The sequence below is a fragment of the Chiloscyllium punctatum genome, chromosome 7, assembly GCF_047496795.1.
Source record: "Chiloscyllium punctatum isolate Juve2018m chromosome 7, sChiPun1.3, whole genome shotgun sequence".
In the NCBI taxonomy this organism is placed as follows: domain Eukaryota; kingdom Metazoa; phylum Chordata; class Chondrichthyes; order Orectolobiformes; family Hemiscylliidae; genus Chiloscyllium; species Chiloscyllium punctatum.
The window spans coordinates 123,626,811-123,640,352 of NC_092745.1; the positions used below are offsets into that span (position 1 = coordinate 123,626,811).

General features: G+C 41.2%; 1 protein-coding gene across 1 annotated transcript in view; it reads left to right on the forward strand.

Annotated features, from left to right (window-relative positions):
• gipc2 (GIPC PDZ domain containing family, member 2) overlaps positions 1–13,542 on the forward strand; it is a 77,735-nt gene that overhangs the window by 50,730 nt on the left and 13,463 nt on the right. Inside the window, 1 exon segment of the mRNA XM_072574784.1 lies at positions 9,061–9,241. Coding sequence (XP_072430885.1) covers positions 9,061–9,241 — 181 coding nt within the window.

The following is a 13,542-nucleotide window of genomic DNA, read 5'->3' on the forward strand; positions in this document are numbered from 1 at the left end:
AGTCCCATCTGCCTGCTCCTGGTTAACATCCCTCCAAATCTTTCCTATTCATGTACTTATCTAAGTATCTTTTAAATGTTGTAACTGTGCCCATATCTACCATTTCCTCAGCAAGTTCATTCACATACAAACCACCCTCTTTAAAAAAAAAATTGCTCCTCATGTCTTTTTTATATCTCTGTCCTTAAATGTTTCTGTCCCCTGGTCTTGAAATCCCCCATTCTAGGGAAAAGACATCTACCATTAACCCTATCCATACCCCTCACAATTTTCTAAACCTCAATAAGGTCACCTGTTAATTTCCTACAGTCCAGTGAAAAATGTCCCAGCTTTTTAGCATTTCCTTTTAACTCAAACCCTCCATACCTGGCAACATCCTGGTAAATCACTTCTGAACCCCCTGTTTCTTAACAATATCCTTCCTATAACTGGGTGAACAGAACTGGACACAGTTGTCCAAAAGAGGCCTCTGTACAATCTGTCAGTTTACACTCTTCTCCTTTGATTCATGCCAATCTTTATATGACTTCCACTGAAGCTAAGAGTGATCATGTATTTGATGATGCCTGCTTTTGTTATCTATACTGCTATCTGTATTTATAAAGTTTGTTAGCTGCAGATCTTGGCATGGTGGGAGAGAATATCACCATCATGGGAGAAAAAAGCCACCTTCACTTGTAGAATGTTTGCTTTTTGCCTTTACCTCCCCTGAGGTGGCATTGTGTTAACATAATGATCTTGGGAATGGGTATTGGTGTGCTTTGTACTTCTACAAAGCTCAGAAACCTTCAGCTTAATGTTCGTAACCCAATGCTAAGCAGGTCTGCATGGCAATGACTTGACCTGTTTGGATGTTGAATCATTTTTCTTCCACGATGCACTGGAGGTGAAAATGTTCTCTGGATGTAACTGTGTTGCTGCTTGGATTGCACACGTGTCATCTGTAACTATTGAGTTAAGGCAAAAGAACAGGTGGACAGATGAAAATACGTCTTAACGTAGTAAGCTGTGATGATCAGAAGCGGACTTTAGAAGGTCACAGAAGCAGATTGGCAATTTTAAAAAAGAAATTGGATAAAATCTTCATGTCTTTTAAAAGAGACCTAAGGGGCACCTTTTTCACCCAGAGGGTGATGCGTGTATGGAATGAGCTGTCAAGGGAAATGGTGGAGGCTGGTACAATTATAGCATTTAAAGGGCATCTGGATGGGTATATGAATAGGAAGAGTTGAGAGGGATACAGGCCAAATGCTGGGAAATGGGACTAGGTTAGGTTAGAATATCTGGTTGGCATGGATGAGTTGGACTGAGGGGTCTGTTTCTGTGCTGTACATCTGAGTAGCTTAGGCTATGGCAGAAAGCAATGAAGACTAATTAATTCCATTTAACAGAGCCAGCAAAGGTACAAGGTGCTGAATGGCCACATCCTGTGCTTCATATTCCAAGATAAAATCCAAAATTAAAAGACTACTTTGCCTAACTGTACAAGACTTTTTCAAAAAAACCTTATAAATTGGGAATGCTGTAATTTAAAACAAAAGTACTCCACTGCAGGGACTGGAAGTACAATGTCAGTGTCCTTTTGCAGGCTCAGTGCAGGAGGAAGTGCCAAAAGGGTTGGGTTTGGGTGTGGGTATTTCCAGTAGGCAGTCAACCAAGTGAAAAAGCCAGCCAGCAGGTCATTGTTGACATAATAAGCACTGTAAAATGTTGGCAAGGGGAAGGAAGTCATTACTGCTGTGTTTGCCCTGAATAATGACCTTTTTTTTCTGTGTTATAGTCAGAATAATAATTCTAGGTGAAAACAAGGGTTGGCTACTCATTTACGTAATTGAATTCATTAGTGTTGGAAGATATATGTCATTAGTTTCCAGAGTAACTTAGAAGGTTCACAGGTAGATATTCACAGGGTTTACGGCATAAATTGTAATCGACAATTAAATATGCAGTTCGACTCTCTGGGTTATAAACTCTCAAGTACTGATAACCGTGAAATTCCCACTGGATCAGATCTCAGTGAATTCAAAGATCTATCATGTAGCCACAACAGTTCTAGATTGCTTCTTTGTAATCTGTTCTGTTTTATATTACCGAATGTTCCGTTTTTGTGCCTCATTACTGATTTTAGTTCTGCAGAATATGATTCATTGATCAAACAGATCAAGAAGACAAAGCTACTTATGGAGCTACCTAAGGCTGTCTCTCAGTACCACTCACAATTACTTAGCTAATACATTAAAACATATTCCTTTTGATAGAAAATCACTTTCCAGGATGCCCTTTTATATATAACTGTTTATGTATCAATACAAACACCTAACCACTCTGAAACTGACACACCTGTGAAACTCGAAACCAAATTTTGACCAAGATGACGTTATGACTACATGCCCCTCCCAACATTTTCCCCTTTTTGTATTGGCTTTGGGAGAATAGGGAATAAATCTGAATTGTTTCGGTTAGCACTTGGGTCCTTTAATCACATATATGTATGCTTGTTATTTATTTGTCCTCAGAAATAGCTATTGAGTAATGTCAACAAGTTGACAGTTTAAGTTCATGGATATACACTTTAATAGGAAGAAAGCATTCTGCTTCACATTCCTAACAAATACTTGTCTGATTGCAGTTCATGTAATTACATCTGAATTGTATTCATCAAGGACTCATACTAACATTGGAGGTAGTCCAGAAAAGGTTGACTTTGCTGATGACAGCTCTTGAAATTTTGTCTTGTATGGAGAGATTGAATATTTCCTGTTCCTGTGCTATATTGTTCTTTGTTCTTTGTGAAGACAGTTTTAGTGTAGAAGGGCAAAATGTGTCCGCACAGGCTTGAGAGATGTTAAAGGGTTAATTTATTCTGCTGACATGTAAGACATTGGACGTCCTGGGGGCGGGAGGGTATTTTTTTCTCTGTCTTGCAGGCAGGATGTGACTATCAATTCATACTCTGTAAATACAGCTGTTTGAGGAATAACCTAATCACTCACTGTTTTGAGAAATAATCCAATCACACACTGTTTTGAGGAATGGTCTGATCACACATTGTTTGAAGAATAATCTAATCACACATTGTTCTGGATATAAACTAATCACTTTACATTGTTTTTGGTTGGCATATGATTATGGGAGAGTGGTGGGGGTAGTGTCTTGCGTGCATGACTGACTGTGATGTAAAGTCCTGTACAAAGGGGGGACTGTTCCCTTAATCGGGACACATCTCTTGATATGGCTCCACAAGCCTCGCGAAGAGTGTTAAGTGATCCTGCAAAGGCTTGTACTTGCTGAAATAAATTGTGGCTGTTCGCAGAATTTGGAGTATTGCAGTTGCATCAAGCGTGTAAGAATCTCAAGAAGGGAACCTAACACATGGAGGGCCAAAGGACCTGTCCCTGTGCTGTATTGTTCTTTGTTCTCAGCTTGGGTCTGTACTTGTTGGAATGTAGAAAAGTGAGAGGCAACCTGACTGAAACATCCAAGAGTTTTCGGGAACTTTATAGAGTAGATGCAGACAAGTTGTTTTCTCTTATAGTTGAGTCAGGGAGCAGAGGGTATCATTACAGGATAAGGGTTCTCGCATTTGAGACAGATGATGGGGAATTTCTTCTGAGAGGATAGTGAATCTGTGGAATTCTTTACTGCAGAGGGTTGTCAAGGCTGATTCATTGAGTACATTCAAGGCTGCGACACAGATTTAATCAGTAAGGGAATCAAGGTTGATAGGGAAAAGGCGAAATAGTGGAGTTGGATCTCAGGTCATCATAGTCGCAGTGGCAAAACAGGCTCAATGAGCTGAAAGGCCAACCTCTGCTCCGATGCCTTGTGTTTGCCAGGGACCATTGGAATGAATGTGTATTGCATTGCCATCTAGTGGCTATGCCAGAGAGTTGCATTGCTGCCTTCTCTTTAACATTTCTGATGTGTCCTTAAAAAAAGGCCATGCTAAAGGAAAATTACTTCCCCATATATAAACATGTTGTAAAAACGAGTTATGTTTCTGAAGTGTATTTTTAACATGAAAGATGTATTGGACGCCTTGAACCTAATCAACCCAAAAAGCATCCACCCACTACTCAGTAATTCTTAACATTTTTTCTGACTCATCCATTTCCTGGCTCACTTCTTTCACTTTGGGTGAGGGCCTGGGGGAGCTAGCTGAAGGAAGCAGCAAGTGGGAGGATAGAGGTACGGAAGTGAGGAAGTGGCAGTTTGTTTTTCAAACAGTGACCGTGCTTTATTTAAAAAAAAGACAGTACCATTTAGGAGAGAACCCTATTTTACTGACTCTGCCTAAGTAGGAAGTCACAGCTTTTGTCTATTTGAAGCATATTCAAGCTATCGTTGAAGATCTGCACGACTTCTTAAAATTTGTACAAGTTGATTGTGATTGTTGTTAGTGTAATCATTCTTCTTCCCCACCCCAACAGCAGACTGTGTTTCTGTGAGAAGCCAGTATGATCAAAAATCACACCACACCACACCAGGTTATAGTCCAATGGGTTTATTTGAAAGCACTAGCTTTCGGTGCACTGCTCATTCATCAGGAAGGAACAGCGCTCTGAAAGCTATTGTTTTCAAATAAACCCATTGGACTATAACCTGTTGTGGTGTGATTCTTGACCTTGTCCAACCAGTCCAATGCCGGCATCTCCAAATCATAGAAACCAGCACAGCCTAGTTCACAGCTTATTACCTGTTGAGATCTGTTGATTACAATCAAGATTAGTCTGAGTTGCTTCCTCTCTCATTCGTTATGGTAGTGTAGATTATGGTGTCTCAAGTTTGGAGACTGAGAATTGGGGATTGACCCAATTTTGCACTGAGTCCAACTTCTTTATTTTTAATTGCATTTTTCATTATTTTTAAACATTTGGTTTGTACTAAATAATATAGTGACTCTCAAATAGTTTGAGGTGGTCAGTCTGGGATAACTGTAGGTCACTTGCTGCTTGGTTCACCAGGAATATTCTCATCAATGTGCATCTCCTATCTTTTTTCTTTGGGGAAATTTGTTCAAAGATATGCTTTATTCAAACATGTCTAGGTGGAGCATAGAGAGTTGGTTAGACTCTGTCTTGTAATGAATTACATAGTTTAAATCACACAAAAATGTGTTCCATTGTTGTGGTTCTGTTCGCTGAGCTGGGAATTTGTCTTGCAAACGTTTTGTCCCCTGTCTAGGTGACATCCTCAGTGCTTGGGAGCCTCCTGTGAAGCGCTTCTGTGCTGTTTCCTCCAGCATTTTTAGTGGCTATGTGTTCCATTTGCATCCTTCCATTTTTCCTGATCTAAATCCGCCATCTTTGCAAACATTTATTTCAATATATCTTCTATTCTCTTTGCCCCCATATACCTCTCAAACTTCAAAGCATCTGCACTAATCACTCCAAGAGAAATTGAGCATTTCATATTTTAAAATTAGTTTGTGTGATATGGACATGGCTGGCTTGGTGTGCATTTACTATCTATCTCTAATTTCCCCAGAGGAGTTGGTGGTGAGCTGCCTGTTTGAACTGCGACTGTCCTCGGGGAATAAGGGCCCTCACAGCTGTTAGAAAGAGGATTCTGACCCAGCGACAGTGAAGAAAAGGTGATATAGTTTCAGGCCAGCGTGGTGTGTGGCTCAGAGGGGAATTCCCAGGTGCAGTATGCCCATTTCTTGCTCTTGCTCATGTTGGAGCTTGTGAGTTTGACAGGAGTTGTCAAGGGAGGCTTGGTGAATTCATGCCATGGATCTTGGAACTGACACATACTGCTGCCACAATGCATCAGTGATAAAGAGAGTTCATGTTTGAGGCTGGCTTATGGGCTGCTAATCATGCAGACTGCTTTGTTCTGAATGGATTTGAGCTTTGTGTATTGTAGGAACTGGACTCATTCAGGCAAATGGAGAGTATTCCATCACAATTATATACTTTTATATTGTTGCAGGCATTGGGGAGACAGGATGTAAGTTATCAACCATAGAATTCTTCGCCTCTGACCAGATCTTGTCATCACAGTATTTATGACTGGTTCAAGTTTTGGTCAATGGTAACCCTGAGGATGTTGATAGCAGGAGATTAGTAATGCCATTGAACATCAAGGCATTTACAGAGGAATCTCGATTATCTGAATTCTGGTGCATCCGAAGAAGATCTCAAGGTCCCAATAGAAACATTACATCAGAGGTGTTTCCAACACTGATCACTTCTTTTGTTTACAATGATTTAAAAATGAATTTGGCTTACTGAAATGCTGTCAAGAACAGCCCTGGGCATGGATGGGAGCACAGGCACCATCTCCAAATGACTGTCTGCCCGCTCTCTCTCTCTCTCTTCCCACACTTTCCCACGCAGGGGTGTACCCTAAACCCCCCTTCCCCAGATAATCTCTCCAGCATTGTCCTGTACAGGGCAAAGGTGGAACTTGTCAAAACGTTGCAGTAAAAAGTTTCGTGCGCGCATGTATGTATATATACTGTTTTGAGATCACCCCCCAAAAAAAAGGCAACAGCAGTCTTGCTGTTGGTGTCCAGTCTGGCTGCCCTGGAGAGGGGCTGGGGGGGCTGACTGGGGAGGCAGAAGCACGCATGGTTAGGGGGTGGAGATGGATGGGGGTGAGGGGGCACGTGCGCGGTGTGCTGCTGGCTAGTCTCCGGAACGGGAAGCAGACCTAGCTGGTGTCCGCTATGTCAATCCCATTGAACTGATGGAGGTGCGGGAAGCTTCAGCTATGCTGCAGGTCCCTTACACACAAGTGTGTGTCTGCTTAGAAACAAACCCTGAGACAGAGAGAGGGAGAAAGGCAGGCAGAGCGAGGAAAAAGAGAACTTCAGAAAATTCCAAGGCCCAGAGGAAAGACATTAAATCAATTAACCGAATAATCAATTGTCTGAACGAAATACTGCCCGCCCATCTCATTCGGATAATCGAGATTCCTCTGTATTTCTAAAAGATTCGAGGGTAAAAGTAGGAAAGTGTTTCTGCAACTACACAAAACAGTCGTGAGATAACACTTGGAGCATACAGTTTTGATCCCCTTACTTGGGGCTCGATTCCAGACATGACTTATGAAGAGATTGAACAGTTTAGGCCTTAACTCTGGAATTTAGAAGAATGAGAGAAGATCTAACTGAACTTTGCAAGATGCTAAAGATGATTGATAAAGTAAACACAGAGTGGATGTTTCCTCATAGAGCAATCTAGAACGAGAGGTCATAATTCTCAGAAAAGGGATAGCAGATTTCAAAATGATGAACATTTGCTGAAGACAACCGCATAAGACCATAAAATACAGAATTTTAATTAAGCCATTGAGCCTATCACCTCTGTTTCGCCATTCAATCCTGGCTGATATGTTTCTCAACCCCATTCTCCTGCATTCTCCCTGTAATCCTTGATCCCCTTACTAGTCAAGAATCTATCTATCTCTGTTGTAAATACACTCAATATCTTGGCCTCCATAGCCTTCTGCAGCAATGAATTCCACAGAATCAGCTTCATCTGGCTGAAGAAAGTCCTCCTTGTCTCAATTTGAAAGAGTCATCACATCACTCTGAGGCTGTACCCTGGGGTTCTAGTCTCTCCTCCTAGTTCTCTCAAAGTCTGTGGAGTTAACTACCTCAGAATATGGTGGTTGCTGGAGCATGCATAAATTTGAGGTGATTGACAAATGTTTAATTAGTAATGATTGAAAGTTATCGGACAGTAAGCAGGAAAGTGGAGTTGAGGCGACGTGAGATCAGTATTGATTGTATCAAATGGTGAGCTGGCTCGAATTGTCTGTTCCTGCACTAAGGTCATGTGTTTTTAGATTTGATCTGTTGATTGGATCATTATTTCATCATGTCCATGGCAGGAAAGGGTGCAAAAAAGATTTACAGTGATGTTGCTGAGCCTGGAGGGTTTCAGTTATAAGGAGAGAATGGATAGGCTGGAACTTCTCCCTGGAGCATCGAAGGCTGAGGGGAGCCGAGGTTTATAAAATCATGAGGGGCATAGATAAAGTGAATAGCGAAGGTCTTTACCCCAGGCTATGTTTAAGATGTGGGGAGAAACATTTAAAAGTACTTGAGTGGCAATTTTTTTCTTCTCACAGGTTGGCTTGTATGTGGAATGAACTGCCAGAGGAAGTGATAGATGCTGGTACAGTTACAACATTTAAAAAATTTTTGGACAGGAATAGGAAAGGTTCAGAGGGGTATGGGCCAGAAGCAGGCAAATGGGACTAGTTCAGTTTCGGAAACCTGATTGGCATGGCCAAGTTGGGCTGAAGAGTCTGTTTTCGTGCTGTACTACTGTATGTTACCTAACTTCAGAGTTAAAATCACATCTTGTTAATGATACTAAAGTGGGAGACATACAACACTGAGGTTACAGACTGAGATTGAATGCAATTCTGCTGATGACCTACAGCATCTCATGGGTGTTCAGTATTGCTTAATTTGTCAGAGTTGCTGGATTTTTTCAAAGCTTGTTAGTTATCATGAGGATCAAAAGGCAGTGTACAAATTTGACGTTGCTGACTGGTGATATTTTGTAGAGATTTCAGGTTTACAGTATTAATCACATTAGCTCATAACTGCATTGGTATGGCTCACTGTTTGAGATGAGGGATAGCTGGATCTGCTTTGCTGTCATTCATTTATGTTGGAGTTTTTATTCTTCTGTAGATAAGGTACCACATGTGATTCTGCCAATGTCCTGAGAGTTTAGAAAGAAGACAGCCAACTGGGTAGCACTTCGTCAAGTGAAGCTTCGAGCAGAACATTGACAGCTTGAATATTAAATCACCATGTTGGCTTCCTAAACTGAGATTTTTTCCAACTTAAACATATCTTTATTAACAATAACATTTTGGAGTGATTATAGTCAGCATTGCAGAGAGGCCTGATTTGGAGGAGTGCAAATATATTAATGTGTTGAATATAGCATGAGGTAAGAATTAAAATATAGCAGGTATATTGAGTATGTTGACAGTCACAAGCTATTTCTGTTGCAGAGTGTTTATTGGAAAGAAGTTAGTGCTGCTTGACCCTAACAGTGCTTGTTATTTTCATTTTCTTTCTTTTTCCAGCGCATTAAAGAGAACAGCATCATCGACCGAGTCAAAGTAATCCTTGTCGGTGACCACATTGAGTCAATTAATGGCCAGGGTGTAGTGGGATGTCGGCATTATGAAGTGGCCAAGATGCTGAAAGAGTTGCCAAAAGGCCAGACATTCACTTTGAAACTGGTTGAAACGACAAAAGCATTTGGTAAGTTTTGACAACTAATGTGGTTACAGTCCTACTCCTTCCTCTCTCAGCCCACCCTGGAGCTGTTTAAAAACAAAGATGGATACTATGGCCTCAATTATTTTAATCTATATTCATGCCTTGAAGTGGGAGCAGAATATAATGTATCCAAATTTGCTACTGGTACAAAGATAGGTACATATTGTGATGAGGGCAAGGATCTGTAAGGGGTTAAATGATTTGAGTGAGTGGAATTTAATGTAGGAAAATCTGAGGTCATGTATTTTGGTAGGAAGTATCAAACGACAGATAATTATTTAAATGGGGCATAGCTCCCAAAAATTGCAGTGTAGAGGAATCTGGTTGTTTTTGTGCACAAAAGACAAAGTTAGCATGCAGGTGCAGCAAGTAATTAAGGTAAGTTGAATTTTGGCCTTTATTGTAAGGGAACTGGAGTTTTAAAACAGGCATGTTTGTTTAGAACTGTACAGGCTGTTGGTGTGGCCACACCTGGAGTACTGTGTTTTGTTCACCATATTTAAGAAATGATGTACTGGCTTTGGAGGCTGTGTTCAGATGAGATGCACTGGATTGATTCTTGGGATGAAGGGGTTGCCTTATGAACGATAGCTAAACAGATTAGTATTTGGAAGAATGAGATGTGTTTATATTGGGCAATACAAGGTTATAAGTTAGCTTGGTAGGTAGATGCTAAGAAAGTGTTTCCAAAAGTGGAGGAGTCTTGAAGTAGGTGACATATCTAAAGAATAAGGGCATTTTCCTTTAAAACTGAGAGGCAAAGTAATTTCCTTTTGTGGAATGTAGAGTATATCTGGAATTCTCTATTCCAGAGACTTGTGTAGGTTAGATCATTGGAAATGTTTGAAGCGGAAGTAATAGATTTTTGAAGTCTCAGAATTGAGGAGTATGAGGAGTTGGCACAAAAGAGGAGTTGAGGTCTATGGCAGTTCAGCCATCATTTTATAGAATGATGGGACAAGCATGAGGGGCTGATCAGCCTATTCCCGCACCTATTTCTTATTCTTATTTGCATCAGTCTGTATCTGGGGCACATTTAAAGACTGATTCTTTTCTTTAAAACTGTGTGCTGCATTGTGGCTGTTTTTTTTCAAGAGCTAGTGAATGCTATCTGACCCACCACCGCCAATTTATCCTGCCTGCTCTGCCATTCCAAAGTGACCGTGAAACTATTGAGTTGTTGTTTAACAGAATGCACATCTTTTTTATTTGTTTGCAGAATGTGGGCATTGTTAGCTGGTTCTGCACTTATTGTTCGTCCTATTACCAATTCATGATTACCCTTGACAAGGTGCCTTCATGAACTGCAGCTGTTGCTGTCATTCATGTTGGGGAGTTACATGTGCAGTGCTGGTGAGAAGCAAATTCCAGGAATTTGACCCAGCAACAGTGAAGGGATTACAGTACAGTTAGAATCGAGTATGCTTTGTGATTTGGTGGGGAGCTAGCAGGTGGCCGTGCTTATTTGCTGCCCTTGTCCTTTTAAGGATTGTTCTTCCCGTGCTTGGAAAGTGATTTTAATGTAACCTTCACAATTGATCAACCTCTTAGGGCGGGTTGGGGGGGGAGGGGGAAGGTGTGGTGCAGTATAGTATAGTTCCGTCCTGAATGAAAAGGAACTGCTCAACATCATTCTCTGCTTAGCTAAATTTGTACATTACTATTACTTAATCATCCAATTCTAACATCCTGGGAGTTGCCATTGCCTAGAGACTAAGTTGGATTTGTACCAACAGTGGTGGGTTTCACCAGTTTCACCAGTTTCCCCATTCTCCCTCCCCCACCTTATCCCAGTCCCAAGTCTCCAACTCAGCATCACCCTCTTGACCTGTCCATTGTCTTTCCCATCTATCCGCTCCACCCTCCCCTCCGACATATCACCACTTCCCCCACCTTCATCTACCTATTGCATTCCCAGCTTCGTGCCACCTCCCCCCTCCCATTTATCTCTCAGCCCTCCTGCCCACAAACCTCATTCCTGATGAAGGGCTTATGCCTGAAATGTCAATTTTCCTGCTCCTTGGATGCTGCCTGACCTGCTGTGCTTTTCCAGAACCACGCTGTTGACTCTGATCTCCAGCATCTGCAGTCCTCACTTTCTTGTGGAGTAACAGCGAGCATATTATTGCAAAGCAGTTACTGTTTGAAGCGCTATTGATTGATAATAGACTGATGGGAGTAATTGGCTGCGTTGGATTTGTTGTTTCTGATGAAAAGCCATAGCAGACTGGAAACATTAACCCTGTTTTCTCCTCACAGATGCTACCTGACTTGCTACGTTTCTTGAGGAATTTCTGTTTCTGTTGGATTTGCCCATGTGTGTGTGTGTGAGAGACATAGCTGAGCAACTTCATGACTGGATGTTGGCAGAACTGCAGAGGTCTGACCTGTTAGCTGTGGGATCGTTGGTTCTGTATATCACTTGCTGCTTCTGCTGTTTAAATGCACTAGTTCTGTATTTTTGCTCTATTTGTAGATTGTACCTAGTGCTGTCCTTGACATGCCTCATGCGTTTTGCATGGAACCAGGGTGGATCTGATGGTAGTGGTAGATATGCACGGCCACAGAAGTTGCTACTTGTGGTTACATATAATTCTGCTGTTGATGGCCAGCAGTGTCCTTAGTATCAAATCTTTTGAGTTTTTAATTAATTCATGGGATATGGGTGTCTCTGATATTTATTGTCCATCCCTAGTTCCCCAGAGAACAGTGAAGAGTATTATTATGGAACAGTGAAATCCAGACATGGAAAAAATTTCCAATTTCTTTCCTTTAAACAAATAGCAAACCAGATTTGTTTTTATGACAATTGACAGTAGCGTGATTGCCAGTATTTAAGTCTAGATTTTTCTAATTGCATTCACGTTTCACCATCTGCCATGATAGGATTTGAGCCTGTGTCTCCAGAACGTTGGAGGGGTTCTGGATTACTGATGATAAGTCTGTAATGGTTAGACTGTGATGGTGAGGTCTCATCTATTTTTCCCTCTTATTGGTTCCCTCACCAGTTGCTGTAGACCCTGTTTAGTGGTTGAGTTCTTTGGGGTTCTGTCAGTAATTTTGCTACCGAGCTACTCATTGTGATGGACATTCAGATAACCCATGTACCTCCTGTCCTCTTACCAGCCCTGGTGCTTGTACCCAGTTGTTGTACAACATGGAGGAGCACTGATTCATCAATTGAGGGTGTTTTGTAGATGGCAATTAGCAAGAGGCTTTTTTGACCATGTTTAACTTTATACCATGAGGTTTCATGGCCTTGAATTCAATACCAAGGACTTCCTTTCAACTGTATACCAGCTATAGCTAAACCTATAGAAAGCAGAAATGGATGTAGGTTTGCATGCTGAACTGGAAGGTTCATTTCCAGACATTTCGTCACCCTACTAGGTAACATCTTCAGTGGGACTTCGGGCGAAGCACTGCTGCTGATTCCTGCTTTCTATTTATGTTTGGGTTGGAGATGTCATTTCCTGTTGGAATGTCATGCTTCTAGCCAAACAGATACAGGCATGAGAATTCCTAGAAGCATGGCATTCCAACTAGAACTCTAACACATCGAGTTAGACCCCGTCTACCACCCCCTGAGAAAAAAAACAGATGACGACATCACTAACCCAATCATATAAATAAAAAGCAGGAATCAGCAGCAGTGCTTTGCCCGGAGTCCCACTGAAGACGTTATCTAGTAGGGTGACGAAACGTCTGGAAATGAACCTTCCAGCTCAGCAAGCAAACCTATATCCAGAATCTCAACCTGAGCTACAAATCTTCTCAAAACTCACTAAAAGCAGAAATAAAAGGAATTTAGTAGAATTTGCATGTTAATTTCCAGATTCAACTCTTCAAGTGCCTCATTCAATGTATTTGCAGAATATTTCAAACATGAGATGTTCTTGGCAGAGTATGTGATTGGATATTTAATGTTTTGGCATCAGTCTCTGAGACAGGCGGGTCCCAACATTTTCACCATGCTATTTAATTGTGCATTTATTTGGGAAGAAGTAAAGCATAATCTAGGTGAAGGTTTTAGAACTTGTACTTGAAAGTCAAAGGAGAATTGTTGCAAGTAATCTGAGTTAAAAAAAAAAGCTGTCAGTTATTTGTTTGAAAGCTTTGAATTTTCCTTTGTGGTTAAGCCAATGGTCTTTGGCAGTGGTTTTTATGTCTTCCAGTAAATGTTTATAAATTCTCGGTTGCCTGCTGGGAAGTATAGGTTTTGCAGTCTTTTAAATAGATCTGGGGGTTTTTCATTGAGTTGCATGTGTTATTTTGACTTTGCG